Genomic DNA, 18,957 nt, shown 5'->3' with positions numbered 1-18,957 from the left:
GCATGGCATGGAAGGTTCAACTGCTTAAACCAGCACATGTCCAGGCACGTCTTAAGTTTGCCAATGACCATTTGGATGATCCAGAGGAGTCATGGGAGAAACTCATGTGGTCAGATGATACCAAAATAGAACTTTTGGGTCATAATTCCACTAAACGTGTTTGGAGGAAGAAGAATGATGAGTACCATCCCAAGAACACCATCCCTACTGTGAAGCATGGGGGTGGTAGCATCATGCTTTGGGGGTGTTTTTCTGCACATGGGACAGGGCGACTGCACTGTATTAAGGAGAGGATGACTGGGGCCATGTATTGCGAGATTTTGGGGAACAACCTCCTTCCCTCTGTTAGAGCATTGAAGATGGGTCGAGGCTGGGTCTTCCAACATGACAATGACCTGAAGCACACAGCCAGGATAACCAAGGAGTGGCTCTGTAAGAAGCATATCAAGGTTCTGGCGTGGCCTAGCCAGTCTCCAGACATAAACCCAATAGAGAATCTTTGGAGGGGGCTCAAACTCCGTGTTTCTCAGCGACAGGCCAGAAACCTGACTGATCTGGAGAAGATCTGTGTGGAGGAGTGGGCCAAAATCCCTCCTGCAGTGTGTGCAAACCTGGTGAAAAACTACAGGAAACGTTTGACCTCTGTAATTGCAAACAAAGGCTACTGTACCAAATATTAACATTGACTTTCTTAGGTGTTCAAATACTTATTTGCAGCTGTATCATTCAAATAAATAGTTTAAAAATCATACATTGTGATTTCTGGATTTTTTTTATTTTTATTTTGTCTCTCATAGTGGACATGCACCTACGATGTCAATTTCAGACCCCTCCATGATTTCTAAGTGGGAGAACTTGCAAAATAGCAGGGTGTTCAAATACTTATTTACCTCACTGTGTATATATATATATATATATATATATATATATATATATATATATATATATATATATATATATATATATATATATACACTCTGTATTAAAGAACTCAATAGCCTCAGTTCTTAAAAACTGCATCACGCCATTCCTGCAGATGTTCGTGTGCACTTTCATGCTGTGAATCCCCTGTTCAAACAAAACCCCAACCTGTTCATCTGGATTCAGATCTGCTGACTGGAAAAGCCAATGAAGAACACTGAGCTCACTGTCCTGTTTATGAAATGCTATTTTTTTGCGCAGTATTGCACTGGAAATAGCCAGTACACGTGGCTAGCGTTGCATATCATCATCAATAAAGGTCCAATACTCTTTAGCATTTAAGCAAGTGTTGGTATAAGAGCAAGTGTACCAAGAATTATAGCTCCTCCATCACACATGGCACACGTTTTATAGTTATTTATTTATTTCTCAATATTATGCAAACATAAATGAGGTGAAGTTTTATTTTAATATAATACCGTTTGGTATAATGCAATATTTACTTTTGCCCTGAGCCCATCAACGTTAGATTTTCTTCCTTTTTGGGCACCTCTGCTTTAGCTGTTGTCAGCTCAAACCAGTCTGGCCATTCTCTGTTGATCTCTCTCATCATCAACTGCTGCTCACTTTATGGTTTTCTCTATTGCTCCATTCTGAGTAAATATATAAACATTTGTAAAAATCACAGGAGATCAGCAGTTATAGAAATATTAAACCAGCCAGCACCAACAATCATGATCTGGCACCACAATCAAAATCACAGAGATATACATTTTCCCCTTTTGAAGATTGGTGTAAACATAAGTTCCACATATTATTTGTGTTTGGATTGGAATAACTTTTTTGTTTAAAATTTTGGATTTTTGAAGAGCACACGTTCAAATCCCAGGACGGTCTCAGCTACAATATCAGTAATGCTGCTGTGTCTGATAGACTTGCACCACACAAATACAAACCCAGTGTTGTCTCTTACTATTGATGAATGTGGCAGAGGGTTGATAATAACCTGGTGTAAATAGCTAGTAAATGAAAGTTTGATTGAGTAATGTAATTTTTATGGACCAAATATGCAAATGTAGATGACAAGAAAAAGTGGCAAAATATGAATTCATTTCATATCATTCAATAATTCAATCACACCTAGACAATTGCAAGTAAATGCAAAGCTTCAGATGGGTGACAAACTAAAGGAAAACTGTAAAAATGAGCGCGAATGATTGTTACATTCTACCATGCTCTTTAGGAGTGTTTGACATTGCTGATCAGACCAAATTTTACCTTAAGTTTATATCAACATTGCCAGAAGTTTGGACCAAGGATAAGAAAAAGTTGTCAGCAACATCTACATTTAAATCTACAAACCCGATTCCAAAAAAGTTGGGACACTGTACAAATTGTGAATAAAAACAGAATGCAATGATGTGGAAGTTTAAAATTTCATTATTTTATTCAGAATACAACATAGATGACATATCAAATGTTTAAACTGAGAAAATGTATAATTTTAAGGGAAAAATAAGTTGATTTCAACACATCTCAAAAAAGTTGGGACAAGTCCATGTTTACCACTGTGTGGCATCCCCTCTTCTTTTTTATAACCGTCTGCAAACGTCTGGGGACTGAGCAGACAAGTTGCTCAAATTTAGGAAAAGGAATGTTGTCCCATTCTTGTCTAATACAGGCTTCTAGTTGCTCAACTGTCTTAGGTCTTCTTTGTTGCATCTTCCTCTTTATGATGCACCAAATGTTTTCTATGGGTGAAAGATCTGGACTGCAGGCTTGCCATTTCAGTACCCAGATCCTTCTTCAACGCAGCCATGATGTTGTAATTGATGCAGAATGTGGTCTGGCATTGTCATGTTGGAAAATGCAAGGTCTTCCCTGAAAGAAACGACGTCTGGATGGGAGCAGATGTTGTTCTAGAACTTGGATATACCTTTCAGCATTGATGGTGCTTTTCCAGATGTGTAAGCTGCCCATGCCACACGCACTCATACAACCCCATACCATCAGAGATGCAGGCTTCTGAACTGAGCACTGAGCAACTTGGGTTGTAATTATCCTCTTTAGTCCAGGTGACATGGTGTCCCAGTTTTCCAAAAAGAACTTCAAATTTTGAATTTTGATTGAGACTTGGCCCAGAGAAAACGCCTGTGCTTCTGGATCATGTTTAGATATGGCTTCATTTTTGACCTATAGAGTTTTAGCCGGCAGCGGCAAATGGCAAGGTGGATTGTGTTCACCGACAATGTTTTTTGGAAGTATTCCTAAGCCCTTGTTGTGATTTCCATTACAGTAGCATTCCTGTATGTGATGCAGTGCCGTCTAAGGGCTCGAAGATCACGGGCATCCAGTATGGTTTTCCGGCCTTGACCTTTACGCACAGAGATTGTTCCAGATTCTCTGAATCTTTGGATGATATTATGCACTGTAGATGATGATAACTTCAATCTCTTTGCAATTTTTCCCTGAGAAACTCCTTTCTGATATTGCTCCACTATTTTTCGCCACAGCATTGGGGGAATTGGTGATCCTCTGCCCATCTTGACTTCTGAGAGACACTGCCACTCTGAAATGCTATTTTTTATACCCAATCATGTTGCCAATCGACCTAATAAGTTGCAAATTGGTCATCCAGCTGTTCCTTATATGTACATTTAACTTTTCTGGCCTCTTGTTGCTACCTGTCCCAACTTTTTTTTTTGAATGTGTAGCTCTGATGAAATGAGCCAATATTTGGCATGACATTTCAAAATGTCTCACTTTCAACATTTGATATGTTATCTATATCCTATGGTAAATAAAATATAGGTTAATGAGATTTGTAATTTATTGCATTCCTTTTTTATTCACAATTTGTACAGTGTCCCAACTTTTTTTGGAATCGGGTTTGTATGTAAAAAAACAAAACAAAAAACAGTTCTCAATCACCTGTTCTTTAGGTGATTGAAAATGTTGAACATGGTCAAACTGTCATTAAGAACAATAAAACATGTTATTTCTTTCTATTTATTTGTCACCTGTTTGCAGCTAAGGCAATACAAATACAAAAAGGTCCACCTCAGCAAACACTTTAAGCACACAATAATGCTCTTCTGCTCAGTTGTGTAAAAAATATCTGTATATAAGCTTTTATTATGCAAAAGAGGTATAATCAGTTCTTATTTTAAATGTTCTGAAATGTACCTCAACAAAGGCAATTTTTGAGCATGTTTGCAATGTTGGCCAAAGATTTAAACACATACATGTGTCTGATCCATGCATAAGGCTAGCCTGTCTTTTTAGCTGAAAGTTAAAATATTATGTTTAGGATTGTTGTGTTATTCTTGCATTTGTATGAAACATATCTCCAGTGTGTTCCTGAAGATATGTATACATATTTTAAAGCTTAACTTGGGGACCTTATACAGTCAGGTCCATAAATATTGGGACATCGACACAATTCTAAAATGTTTGGCATTTTTTAAATGAAACGAACAAGTTGTGCTTTAACTGCAGACTGTCAGCTTTAATTTGAGGGCATTTACATCCAAATCAGGTGAACGGTGTAGGAATTACAACAGTTATATGTGCTTCCCACTTGTTAAGGGACCAAAAGTAATGGGCCAATTGGCTTCTCAGCTGTTCCATTGCCAGGTGTGTGTTATTCCCTCATTATACCAATTACAATGAGCTGATTAAAGGTCCATAGTTCATTTCAATGTAGTTCAATGCTATTTGCATTTGGAATCTGTTGCTGTCAACTCTCCAAGATGAGATCCAAAGAGCTGTCACTAACAGTGAAGCAAGCCATCATTAGGCTAAAAAAACAAAACAAACCCATCAGAGAGATAGAAAAAAACATTAGGCGTGGCCAAAACAACTTTTTGGAACATTCTTAAAAAGAAGAAACGCACCGGTGAGCTCAGCAACACCAAAAGACCCGGAAGACCACGGAAAACAACTGTGGTGGATGACCAAATAATTATTTTCCTGGAGAAGAAAACACCCTTCACAACAGTTAGCCAGATCAAGAACACTCTCCAGGAGGTAGGTGTATGTGTGTCAAAGTCAACAATCAAGAGAAGACTTTACCAGCGTGAATACAGAGGGTTCACCACAAGATGTAAACTATTGGTGAGCCTCAAAAACAGGAAGGCCAGATTAGAGTTTGCCAAACAACATCTAAAAAAGCCTCCACAGTTCTGGAACAACATCCTATGGACAGATGAGACCAAGATCAACTTGTGTGAGTGATGGGAAGAGAAGAGTATGGAGAAGGAAAGGAACTGCTAATGATCCTAAGCATACCACCTCATCAGTAAAGCATGGTGGTGGTAGTGTCATGGTGTGGGCATGTACGGCTGCCAATGGAACTGGTTCTCTTGTATTTATTGATGATGTGACTGCTGACAAAAGCAGCAGAATGAATTCTGGAGTGTTTCGGGCAATATTATCTGCTCATATTCAGCCAAATGCTTCAGAACTCATTGGACGGTGCTTCACAGTGCAGATGGACAATGATCCAAAGCATACTGCAAAAGCAACCAAAGAGTTTTTTAAAGGGAAAAGTGGAATGTTATGCAATGGCCAAGTCAATCACCTGACCTGAATCCGATTGAGCATGCATTTCATTTGCTGAAGACAAAACTGAAGGGAAAATGCCCCAAGAACAAGCAGGAACTGAAGACAGTTGCAGTAGAGGCCTGGCAGAGCATCACCAGGGATGAAACCCAGCGTCTGGTGATGTCTATGCGTTCCCGACTTCAGGCTGTAATTGACTGTAAAGGTTTTGCAACCAAGTATTAAAAAAGTGAAAGTTTGATTTATGATTATTATTCTGTCCTATTACTTTTGGTCCCTTAACAAGTGGGAAGCACATATGCAAACTGTTGTAATTCCTACACCGTCCACCTGTTTTGGATGTAAATGCCCTCAGATTAAAGCTGACAGTCTGCAGCTAAAGCACAACTTGTTCGTTTCATTTCAAATCCATTGTAGTGGAGTATAAAGCCAAAAATGTTAGAATTGTGTCGATGTCCCAATAGTTTTACAGGATACAAATTAAAAGCCTGAGTGCAAAAAGAGGAGCAAACTATTTTACTATGAGCACAGTTTCATAGATTTGGGTTCTTCATTTATCAACAGACGACATAACTGTTGTACTTATAGCTTATATTGGTAAAAGCCATAAATTTACAAATATATCTCAACTGAATGGTCAGTGCATGTCTAAAAAACAGCTCCAATGCCTTTCTGTAAATTTGTGGGATGCACGCCACAGAATGTCAATATTTTTTACAAATTACAAATAAAAATTACCATTGCGAGAACCTTTATTTTTGGCATTCGGCAGCTAACCCGAGACCCATTTCCATGTTTTATGCCCAAACAAACAAAGTATAAATATTTCCTTCCAGTCCTGTGCCATAATAAACCACATTTTACATTATTGAAAAAGTCCTTAGCTACACTGATGAAATATCAAATCATGCGATTGTTCTACTCCATTTTGGACCTCTCCATCTTGGTTTTGAGAAATTCCTGACGGAAGGAAAAAAACAAAAATTTACAACATAACGTTTTGCACAATAATTCCACTATAAAATGTCTCATCAAAAGCTCATGACAAATTAAATGTAACTATAATCATGAGACAAAAAAACAAACAAAAAGAAAACATTGATCACTGTACCTCTTCGTCATTCAATACTGCAGGCAAAGCTCTGTAGAAAAGTAACATGTACATCAGCATAAAAATAGATTGAGATTAACTGTCATGCTTTATACAGCAGGAAATGGCATCCAATTCAATCCAGCAATAGAAACTCTAATAAATAAATAATAATAAAAAAGCATTAAAAAAGATTTTTTAAACTAAATTTTTAACTAAAACATGCTAGGAAGGACCAAATGGTCAGGTGTATTATTCGTTCTCCTACTTTTATTTGTTATAGAAAGCTAGTAATTACGTTTAGATGCCACAGCCATGCTATGGATGATTTACTCACACATCGACTACACTTGCAGGAATGTTCTCTTCAACCCACTTCAGGTCTTCATCCTCGAAGCTCTACAGGACATACATCAAGGCTTAATGGCAACACATTAATGATTCACCCAAGGCCATTGAAACACATAAGAATACAACTATAATAAGCGTACAAAGAACATTACATGAAGTTAAATTTTTCTGCCTTGTTTTTACAAACAATACAGTATATTGATATAAGATGTAAAGCTTATCTAACATATTTCGTGTCATGTTTACCTCTTTGTTTAAGGGCTTCTGACTGGTGTTTGCCTCAGACTTTGCTCCTCTCATTTTCATTCCCTCTGAAGACAAACACATGCAACAAGATTAAAATGAAGAATGCAAATAATGATATAATTAATATAAATGCAGCATTGATTACTTTGCTTACCTAAGAGTTACATGTACATGTTTAAAAAAAGTCATACATTTACTACAGATGAGAAAAATAAAATCTATATGTAGTGTCTGACGTCAAACCTAAGAAAACTTCTTTCATTAGTCAATTTCTACATCAAGTGTGAGAATCAGAGAATATTTGATAACATAAACAAAGAATTAAAATACAAAATAAAATAAAATACTTTTGGATGTGGTTTAATGGGCAGAAACACCTTGTTGATGAGAGAGGTTGAAGCAGAATAGCCATAATGGTTCAAGGTGAGTGAAAGGTTACAGTATCACAAATAACTCCTCTTGGTGAACAGAAAAGCATTTCAGAATGCACAAACATTGCACCGTGTCGTGAACAAGCTACAACAGCGAAAGACCAGGAGGCCAAGAACAGGAATATGAGACTACAGTGCCCACTGGCTGAACATAATTGACAGCTAAAGAATAGAAATATTATATGGAAACCTGTCCAGGTTTCTGTGAGCCTGTACCCACTGTCGCTGCAAGATTCCTGTTCTGCTTATTTGCAATGTATTTAGTTTGGCTTTAATGAATAGCTCTTTATGAATATGATGAACTTACCAAAACCTTCATTGAGCATTGGCTCTTTTGCCTCTTCATCATCATCCTCATCAATGAGTGGAGAATGAGAAAATCTAAATAAAGGAAATTCCTATTTATTTAAATACACATAAAATCCTGCCATGCTTTTTTTTCCATTTGATAGCCTTCACTGTTGTATTACTTCTAAATATTTATCACATTATATACATTCATCTAACCTTTGACTATTGACAGAGGGTCGTAGAAGCACCATGATGACCAGCAAGATGGTGGAGAAAAGCAACCTCCAAAATGCATCATCCAACCACATGTCTCTCCAGCCCTAAGCAAACCAAACATGCAGGTCACAATCAAAAATACTAACAGGAAGATGCAGCACCGTTTCTCAAAATATCACAGCCAAGTAGATGTGCTACTCACTAACTGACAGTCCACAAACTTGAATTGTCTGGTTGTCCATATGATGAATATGATTGAAGCTGCACATATAAACAAAACATAGAAGATGACAAAGTATAATGTACACTATGCCTAATGCTGGCTCGCTCATACAGATAAATCCACCTCACCGAGCACGCAGAAGACGAGTGTGTTGGTGAAGTGGCGATATAACGAGAGCTTGACCACGTTTCTGCGCATCTTTAGGAGCTGAGTCGTTCGAAACAGACTGATAAAAATGTGCAATTCAGCAGTTAAGGACTCTGACAGTTACGTTCTCATAGATCAAATCTCTTAAATGTGATTGGTTGTCCTCACATTTGTGTTTGTACACAGGTTTTTTACAGGGGTAAACAAACTGATAAACACCATGCCTTAACCACTTTTTGTGATCAGATTTAGTTATAAGTTTAAAAAGATGTTTTATATTACAGAAGAGTTTGAGGCTAGAGACTCTACTCTCAGAAAATAATTTAGGCTTGCTTTCCATTTCACCTGCTCCCTACATTATTCAAGTTTACCCCGTTACAGCCTTCCTGTAAATATTGTATAATGATCGTCTCATAAAAAAGGATATCCACCATATGACACAGGAATCTGTTAGAGATAGACTTAGATTGGCAATAAGGGCCACTGTGCCATAGAAACCCTGTAAAGACAGATATGAGAAAAAAATTAGATTCACTAGATGAACAAGTTCTAGAAGAATATAAACATATTTTATTTATAAAATGCTAAATCAGGCCACTCACCCCGGTAACCCTGAGGACACCCTCCACAGAGGAGAAGATCAGATAAAGCAGCCCTACAGCCACCAGCCTGGATACCGTAGTCCCTAATCTGGGTCTGTGACACAAAAATCAAAGCATCACATGATGACTCTTATTTACACATACGAACAATTTACAGAGCCTAGAATTCAAATCAAAATTCAAAACACTTTAACTAAAATGTAGGGGAGTGCTTCCTGAATCCTTCATGGTTTGAATAGAGTCTGCCCACTGCTTAAAATAAGAAATTATGAAAGAAGCACCACTGAATATTGCGGCTGCATTACGTAAAAACAACCAAGCAATCACCTTGTTGTTTAGAACTATTAAAGTCATACATTGGCACATGCTCAGATATAAAGTGTTTGCTCTGTTAGTTATAGAGAACTGCACATGCACAATAGCCTGAGCAACCTTGGGGTAACTATAAGCAATGAACTGTCCTTCTTCTCACATGTTGCTAATGTGACTCGTTCTTGTCAGTTTCTCCTCTCAACGCTGATTCAAACGCACCTGCCTAAATTCTCTCACACCACCTCACATTACTCACAGTACTCATGTTAGTTCTCACTCTCCAGTGTTCTGTATTGTTGAAAGATTTATGATCACACTCTTGATGTCACCCAAATGAGGATGGGTTCCCCTTTTGAGTCTGGTTTCTCTCAAGGTTTCTTCCTCATAACATCTAAGGGAGTTTTTCCTTGTCACAGTCGCCATGGCTGCTCATCAGGGATAAATGCAGACCATTCACCTTCACTGTTGATTTCTGTATAGCTGCTTTGAGACAATGTCTGTTGTGAAATGCGCTATAGAAATAAACTTGACTTGACTGCTGCACTCCCTCCACTGGCTTCCGGTCGCTGTACACATCAGATTCAAAACACTGATGCTTGCCTACAAGGCCAAAAATAGACCAGCACCTTCTTACATCAGAGACCTTATCACTCCCTGCACTGCACCACGCAGCCTGAGATCTACTAGCACGGCTCGACTGGTACCACCTTCTCTCAGGGTAAGAGTTAAGTATACTTCAAGGCTCTTCTCTGTTCTGGCACCAAGGTGGTGGAATGAACTGCCCCTAGATGTCCGAACAGTAAAGTCACTGACTTATCTCTCCCCGAAACACTTAAACTAGCACTTTTCCAGGTTAGCTTTGTCTTTTACAAAAAAATAAATAAAAATAATAATAATAATAATAAAAATCCTCTCAACAGAGTTTAGATTGATCTTAAGTTTTTAATCTAGAGTAAAAGTGTAGATTTATTCATTGATAGAGACTCAAAACATTCTTGTAAGTCGCTCTGGACAAGAGCGTCTGCTAAATGCCATAAATGTAACTTTTTCTTTTTAGCATTGTCACCAAGATGGCAACCAAATGGGCAGACTTCAGTATAAAAACTTTAGTTATACTCACTTTACGATGCCATAACCCAGACTGACAATGATCAAGAGGATCCGAGCTAGAGATCTTTTCAATGCGGACAGAAGTTCAGCAAAGATAACAGCACTTTGATCTGAAAATAAAGAGACAGACAAATCTAATTACCACTGAAGGGCAAAGCAGTGGATAAAACAAGATGATATCACACCACTCACTGTAAGTTCCATAGTATCTGATGCTTTGGTACTCGGAGTAAAACACCGCCTTCTCCAGCATGCCCAGGACAATTACAGCACCAATCCAAAACTGGATCCTTAGCAAGTCACGCCAATAACAGACTAGCCATAGAAGCCACAGAGCTCCGAACAGTACATACACGATGCACATAGTCATGAAGAACTGTGAGAGCACACATATTAATACATGAACACTCTGAAATTATTTTTGCCATGTGTGAATTGTGTGAAAATTAATTAAGGCTTTGTGACCATCTCAAATGACTCGAACACACCACGATTCAAGAGAGAATCTCACCATCATTAAAGGCCAGTCAGTAGGTGAGGAGTAGTCATGAGGGCCATTCATTTTTACTGTCATTGCAAAAACATACAAGAAACATACAAGGTTGGTTTTCAGATATGTATCTACATATTACTGTTAGCAAGCTGAGATGCGCACTACAAAAAGATTAAATATGTACTTGTAATTGATAAATTGTCCTTTGAATTGCTGCTTGCATCCCCATCCCCTGTGTCTCTGTGACCTTTACTGGCCTCTGAAAGATGCTGTGTTTGGAACCTCAAAATAAACATGTAGGGACTGTCTGACCATGACTTGGCAACTGCATACATATCCTGCATGGAACATAACACAAGAAATAACCTCTTCTTAGATTTATTTACACTTAATTAGTTAATTTTATACACATTAAGTTTGATCAAATGGCTTAAATGTCTGAAATGGGGACATCACATAAAAAGGTCTGAGTGAAGTGTAAATGAGAAAGATCTCACCGGTTTATCCTCCCAGATATGTTTGGTTTGGTTTACACTCCTTCCCTCCTGTGAGTAATGAATGATTAGAAAGTTAGGTTATATTTCTTTTTTAACTGGACATTTTACAGTTGATTAAAAAACTGTTACAAATTTCTTGTGACTTCAGTGTACACTTTTATTTATCTATTTTATTTGTATGTGCTTTATCCACATTTACACAACACCCCCCCCCCCAAAAAAAAAAAAAAAAAAACCCACAAAAACAAAAGAAAGAAATTTAAGGAATAAATAAATGTCCTTAATAAATGATACATTTTGCTAAAAAGAAAAACTTCATCAGAAACTTACTTGGGGACTGAGAGACAGAAATGGCCGGAATTCTTTATAGTAAATCTGCAAAACAAATATATGCAAAACTATAATAGCATGAATGAAAAAAAATTATTAATTACAATAACATTTTGCAGCTCATTAGGCATTTTTACCGTAGGGGTGAAGAGAGCGTGACAGTTGTTGAAGTATATGTAGCCTTGGCTATAGAATCCACTCCAGTCTTGCTTTAGCTGATGATCCCAACCAAACATGGCCATGGCTTCATTGTCCTACGGGGGTGAGCTTAGAAGCTACATTCAACAAGTCAAGACTGCTGACTTTACCTTTAAATCCATGTATGCTCTGAGTAGGAAAAAGTGCCTGGCATTGCTTAAGTACATAATTAAATATAAACTAAGAAGTTATTTTAAAAGCTAGGAGTAACACTTTCCTATTTCTTACAAGAGAAAATAAAATAGTAAAATAAATGTTCATTAAAAAAAAAAAAAAGCTAATTGAATTTAAAATGCACTCTTTTTTTTAATCTAAAAGATACCAAACACATTACAGTGTCTACAACTTTCATACAAAAAGACCTATGCCGGATCATACACAGGAATGTACTTAATAACACCCTCGTGTATGCAAACAGGGTGTGGTTGTGTGTTTGGTGTTTAATGGCTTATTGTTTGCTTCTGTTGGAGTTATATTCAGTAGGCTTTGGTGAAAGCTGCCTGTGTAAACTGTGCAAAGTCAGAGAACAGACACAGCTTCAACACAGTAAAACAACTCAACTGACACCGTATGCACATAAAGGTTAAAACAGAGTTTGTGTGGTAAACTAACCTAGTGAACAAAATATATATTTTAGTCTAGAGCTTTAATATTATTTTTTAAATATAAATAATACTTACAGGGGTGCTGAATACTTCATTGTAACAGATAGATGAACGAAGATACCAACTAACATTAAAAGACACATTTTTATGGTCGCATGCTGCCAAATCTCCCTGAACTGTATAAAAAAAGAAAAAGGAGCTATTAGTAGTATTCACCACATTATTGATACTTATACTTTTTTTTTTTAGCAACAATCCAAAGTCAGCATCTGCATCAACCGAGAAAAACAGCATGAAACAGTAAATTTAGTTTAAAAACCATTCTGTTAAGATAATTCTCTCTCTCAAGATGCACAACTAACATATAAAAAACTTACATTTCATGTAGATGGTAGTGTTGGAATACAAAGTCTTACGAAAAACAGCATCCTCATTGGGCTGAAAAACATATATATAAACTATGAAATACAAACAAACAAACAAACATATATATATATATATATATATATATATATAAACTATATTTACAAACCAATGTGTTAAAAATGTAAACTATATCTGACAAACATAACTGTCATTGGGCTGAAGTCCTAAATAGTCTTTAACAAAAAATTAATCAAAAATTAAAGAACATTTTATTTTAATGGCAATTGAGAGACTGGAAGAAAAAAGTGAGATGTCTTAATACATCCAGAAGCAAATTAGTAATCCATGATTAAAATTTACACCTATAATGGGGGATGGGTATCCCAGTGGCCATGGCTCTGGGTTACTGTTTAGAGGGTCAGGGGTTGAAGCACCAGCACCACCAACCAGCCACAACATAGCCGACTCTTTGCAATAACCCCAGCTTTTTAATAAGATGGAATATACAAAGAAAAAATTTCAATGAGCTGTAATGTAAATGTGACAACTAAAAAACTATTTTAATGCATGTGACCCTGCAGTACGAAAGTCCCCACCTAGTGTTAGCTTTCGAATAATTTATGTCTACTCTTTTTCTGTTTTTAATATTCCATGGGTACATGTGTGTTGTGTGTATGTGTGTATTGCACGCTCATTAAGTCGAACCTGAAATTGCTCCCTAAGTCATTTTTTTTATGTAATACACAGACTGCCATGTGTTATATGTCTAACAAAACAAGACCTTCAAAAGAGAAAAATATTAAGTGTTAAAAGTTATTAAAATAAGCAGGAAAACCAGCAACAAAACACAAAACAACATGTGCAACTGAAAATGGTACAGCTTGACATTTCTATCCATTATCATTACCAAATGCAGTGCATCAGTCAGTCATTATTGTAGTGAAACAGGTCTATAGTAATAGATGCACAAAATGCATATGGGGCTGAGAAACTTGGAAATAATTTTCTATTTTTTTTCATGAAGTAGTTATTTTTTAATTGTGCTAGCTTTATGTTTGGGGTTGTATATGAAATATTCTGCTATATCAGTATTCGAGCTTTTTAGTTACAGTAGGCTCTCTGCTTTACACTAACGTTTCATAAGTATTCGGACAGGAATACACGAGTACAAGTTCTGGTAGTTTAATAAAGATTAAATATATTTATGCTAAGGAAAAGGATAACTACTACAGTATTTGTTGTTCAACAAAGCAGTCAAAAAATAATGTGAGTGTTTACATTTCATTATATGGTTGTGTTTGTTTTTAATCGCTTGTCTAACTAATCTAAAACCTTCAATATACAAGTCTCCTCGTCTATACAAGTCTATGCTAGTTGTTAGCATGATAAGCTATGATCCAGTTTAGCCGGATGTCATAAGGAAGTGTCCGATCATAAGGAAGTAATAAGCCAGTTGCACGTTTCACCTCTTGCGTGGTCGTGTAGTGACACTTACCGAATTAAGGTCGATTCCTATATTCCACATAGAGACTTCCGCCCCGAGTGTATGGCGCAGGGATGCCAGGAGCAAGCAGAACATAAGAAACACAAAAACACGTGTCATTTTTCACGCAACTGCGTCTAACTGGTCCAGCGCTTCTCCCCCCGAGAGCAGAACGAGGCGGTCGGCATCGCCTGTGTTTACTATGAATCAGCCAATCACTTTTCAGCACAGCAGTTTTCAAGTGTTTTAAAGAAGACGTGAAGATTCGAGAAAACAAAATAAAGATTATAAAATAAAAAAAAGAACATTATATATATATATATATATATATATATATATATATATATATATATATATATATATATATATTAATAATCTTACTTTTGGTTTCTCGTATCTCTACATGTCTTCTCTAGAACTCCTGAAAGCTGCCGTGCTGAATATATTATATCATTTATAATCTTGATTTTATTTTTGATATAATAAATCTATATATCATGTGTGTGTAAATATGGGTTGTTGTTTTTGTTTGTAAATATAGGTTGTATAGTTCTTTTATACTTGAATAAGCAATACAATTGATTCAAACTTTTACAAATTCATAAGCAATCAAATCATGATAGATTTTACAACAGAAGGTCACGTGGGCGCGGTTGGTTGGACGTCACATGTCACTTGGCGCAGTTCCGGGTGAAACTGCAGGAAGAGACTCGAGGGGCGGGGCGTGGGTGGTGCTGAGACTCATGAATATTTAATAAGCGCGTAACGAAAAGCAGGCTATTAAACTGTAGATACCGATTGCAAATGACAAATCGTTGTTTCAGTAAAAAGTTTTGGTTCAAGCACGCACATGCTCATTGACTCAAAGAACACATTCACTGCGAATATAAGTTCACTGTTTATACCGAGTCCTTCTTTATCATGCAAACGACCTTCTCAGGTTAATGATCTCGTTTTTCTCACTGGTTCTGTGATTCGTTTATTTATATATATATATATATATATATATATATATATATATATATATATATATATATATATATATATATATATATATATATATTATTTATTTATTTAAAAAAAAATTTTTTTCTTTAACTAAAGCACGGCTGCTTCGTTTAGGGGCTACTAACTTGTGGGCTGGTCCCACACCAGGCATATCACTTTTACCAGCATCCTCTGGACGATGAATTATTTAATTTCCTGAGTTTATTAGCTGCACATTTACTTCTCCTTGGATGATAAAATCCTATGGCAAAGCACAGTGGGATGTGTGTCTGCTTTTTTTTGTGCTTTTCATGACCGTTTCTTTGTGCTCTCCTGATGTTTTCTTTCAGACCACAAGGGGGCTCCTGGGACTACATAATACAAAAACCCCTTCACCAAACTGCACTAATGTGCTTTTTTTTGCATGTCTGCTTTAAAGATCGTGCTCAGGGGCTCAGCTGCTTATACAGTAAAGAACAGGCCTGAAATAGAATAAGAAAAAAAAAACTGCTTCCATTTACTCCATACACTCACTGAGAATTTTTTGGAACATTATACTACTGTATCCCCAATTCCGAAAAAGTTTACACTGTGTAAAATGTAAATAAAAAGGAAATGCAATGATTTGAAACCCTAAAATGATTTGAACCCTAATTTTATTCCATTGGTTGACAGTAACAAAGTAAATGTAATTCTTTACTGTATTTAAGCAGCTGTTTTTGGTGTATCTGTATTTCACTGAAGTATTTCCTTTTGAGGGGACTTAACTTTAACCTCACTACATTTCAAAGTCAAATATGTTACTTTTTACTTAACTTTGTTTTGTGAAATCAGTCGTTCCTTTTTTATTTATTTGTGGTTAAAATAAACCTGGTCAAGCCACCAATCAGAGTAGAGCGCACTCTCTGTTTTGAACTTGATTTGATTGAAGCTTCGTGGTATTTACTTATTACCAACATACAGTTCAGCATCAGTTCAACAGCAAGCCTAACGTTTTGAGAGAAATAAATGATAAAAGAAACTCTTGACTCGAACTTCCATTAGTTGCATGATTTTTTTTTTAAGTCGTTGAAAAGAAGGTTTTGGGCTCATGCTAATTTTATTAGATATCAGTCAGTGTTTGACTTATTTATATCATAACCCTAGATTAATAGATTGTGTACTAAGAGTAACATAAGAGTCTTTTCACATAAACTGAGTGACAAAAAATAACAATAGGACATTATAGCAAGAGTAAATTATAATACTTAAGTACATTTGATTATTCAAGTAAAAGTTTAAAGAAAGCACTTTTACATTTACTGGAGTAATATTTTACCTACTGTATCTCTACTTTTACTCTAATGCATGGTTTGTGTACTTTATACACCACTGTTTTATTTACAATAGAATATAGAAAATATATCAAATGTTTAAATTGAACAAAAACTACAATACCTGTGATCTTTGGGCCCTCAGGTGACACTGCATTAAACCAGGCTTGATTATGCAAAGAAAATCACTGCATATGTGCAGAAATAATTGTCTTTGGACCAGTCTGCTGTGCCAGCCACAAATGCAAGCTCTGTCATGCAAATAAGAGGAAATATGTGAACATTATCCAAAAAACCCCTCCATCTTCTCTGGTTTAACGCTCATCTAAAATTTACTGAGGCAAAGTGTAAAACTGTTTTTTGATCAGACAATCAAAAAGTGACATTCCAATCTTTTTATTTGAAAAAGCATTTTTAAATGTACATTTATAACTGAGATTCTTTTGTGGGGGAGTATCGAGGATGGACAGGATTAGAAACAAGTTTATTAGTGGGACAGCGCATGTAGGACGTTTTGGAGACAAGGTGAGGGAGGTGAGATAGAGATGGTTTGGACATGTGCAGAGGAGGGACATGGGGTATATCGGTAGGAAAATGCTGAGGATGGAGCCACCAGGAAGGAGGAGAAGAGAAAGACCAAGGAGGAGGTTTATGGATGTGGTGAAGGAAGACATGCAGGTAGTTGTAAAAGAGGCAGATGCAGAGGACAGGGTGGGGTGGAGACGGATGATCCGCTGTGGCGACCCCTAATGGGAGAAGCTGAAAGAAGAAGAAGAATTGTACACTCATAACTATATACCTCCTCTACCAAAACAAAATTATTAACTATAACAATTTTATGTGTATATACACACACACACACACACACACACACACATACATATATACATATATATATATATATATATATATATATATATATATATATATATATATATATATATATATATATATATATATATATATATACAGGAGTAAGTTAACAAAATTAATAATAATAATAATAAATAAATAAATAAATAAATAAATAAATAAATAAATAAATAAATAAATAAATAAATAAATACATACATATTCAAATGGGTTTAGTAAGGGTATAGACCTCAAAGATTCAAAGTACACAAAAAATAGTTGCCATTTACTGGTAAGATTTGCAAGGTTACCTCTAACAGAATATCTTATTCTTTCTCATTGTAAAAAGGACATATTGTCTTTAAGCCACTGAAATGTAGTTGGTGGTCTATGGGATTTCCAAAGGATTAAAAGACGGCACCTGGCTATCAAATATGTGAAAGCCAAAATATCGAATTGCTTTTTGTTGTGCCAGGATAAATCCAACAGCACCCCAAAAGTAACATTCCTTATGGAAACCCTGGACAATATGTTCTCTGGACTAAAGAGGAGAGCAACCATCTGACTTGTTATCAGTGCTCAGCTCAAATGTTTGCATCTCTGATAGTGTAGGGGTACATCAGTGCATATGGATGGGACACCTTGCACATCTAGAAAGGTGTACAGTATGCTTTCATCAAGACAAACTCTTTTTCAGGGAAGGGTTTTGCATATTTCAGCAGGGCAATTCTAAACCGCATAGTGCACTTGTTACAACATAATGGATTCATAGTAGAAGAGTCCGGGTGCTGCTCTGATCTGTGAAAATATTTGGCACAACAAAAAACAAAAACAGTCCTAGTCCCAGAACTGCTGAGCAGAATCCTGCATCAGACATGAATGGGACAACGATCCTCTCTTAAAACCCCAGCAACTGGTCGACTCAGTTCCCAGATGTATACAGACTGTTGTTAAAAGAAAAGGGGATGCTATAAAGTGGTAACCTTGCTCTTTTCCAATTTTTTTTAGATGTGTTGTGGCCACCAAATGTACCATATTTTTTTTCCATAAAATGAATTTTCCACAGTTTAAACAATTGAAATATTTTTTATGTTCTATTGTGAATAAAATGTGTTTATGAAAAATTCTATTTTCATTTAGGGTTGTAAGAAACAGCCCTAAAATGAAGTAAGCAAACAAAGCACATACACATGCTGAGCACTTTTAGGAAGATTATGCTAATGCTGGATAGGGCTCAAATAGCCTCAGTACTTTCTGGCATGGGTTCCACGTTAAAAGCATTCCTTTGAGTTTCTGGCTTACCCAATTCATTCATATTTCTACTTCAGGT

The 18,957-nt window shown here is 36.3% G+C and overlaps 1 protein-coding gene across 1 annotated transcript; it reads right to left on the bottom strand.

Moving 5' to 3' along the window:
* Positions 1-3,914: 3,914 nt before the first annotated feature.
* LOC310727534 (transmembrane protein 87A-like) lies at positions 3,915-14,701 on the bottom strand. The gene is made up of 21 exons (XM_083544109.1): positions 14,488-14,701; positions 13,004-13,064; positions 12,702-12,802; positions 11,961-12,077; positions 11,824-11,868; positions 11,494-11,541; positions 11,181-11,334; positions 11,015-11,070; positions 10,696-10,879; positions 10,514-10,613; positions 9,082-9,175; positions 8,904-8,978; positions 8,461-8,566; positions 8,312-8,370; positions 8,110-8,213; positions 7,910-7,983; positions 7,172-7,236; positions 6,912-6,973; positions 6,596-6,626; positions 5,870-6,444; positions 3,915-4,308 (listed from the first exon to the last, which is right to left on the bottom strand). Exons 1-20 carry the CDS (start codon positions 14,593-14,595, stop codon positions 6,403-6,405), a joined length of 1,686 nt encoding a protein of 561 aa, XP_083400235.1. The 5' UTR covers positions 14,596-14,701; the 3' UTR covers positions 3,915-4,308; positions 5,870-6,402.
* Between the last annotated feature and the right edge of the window lie 4,256 nt (positions 14,702-18,957).

The sequence above is a fragment of the Silurus aristotelis genome, assembly GCF_946808225.1.
Source record: "Silurus aristotelis genome assembly, chromosome: 6".
Classification (NCBI taxonomy): domain Eukaryota; kingdom Metazoa; phylum Chordata; class Actinopteri; order Siluriformes; family Siluridae; genus Silurus; species Silurus aristotelis.
The sequence above is the reverse complement of the archived record's forward strand: the minus strand, read 5'-3'. Positions and strand labels throughout refer to the sequence as shown.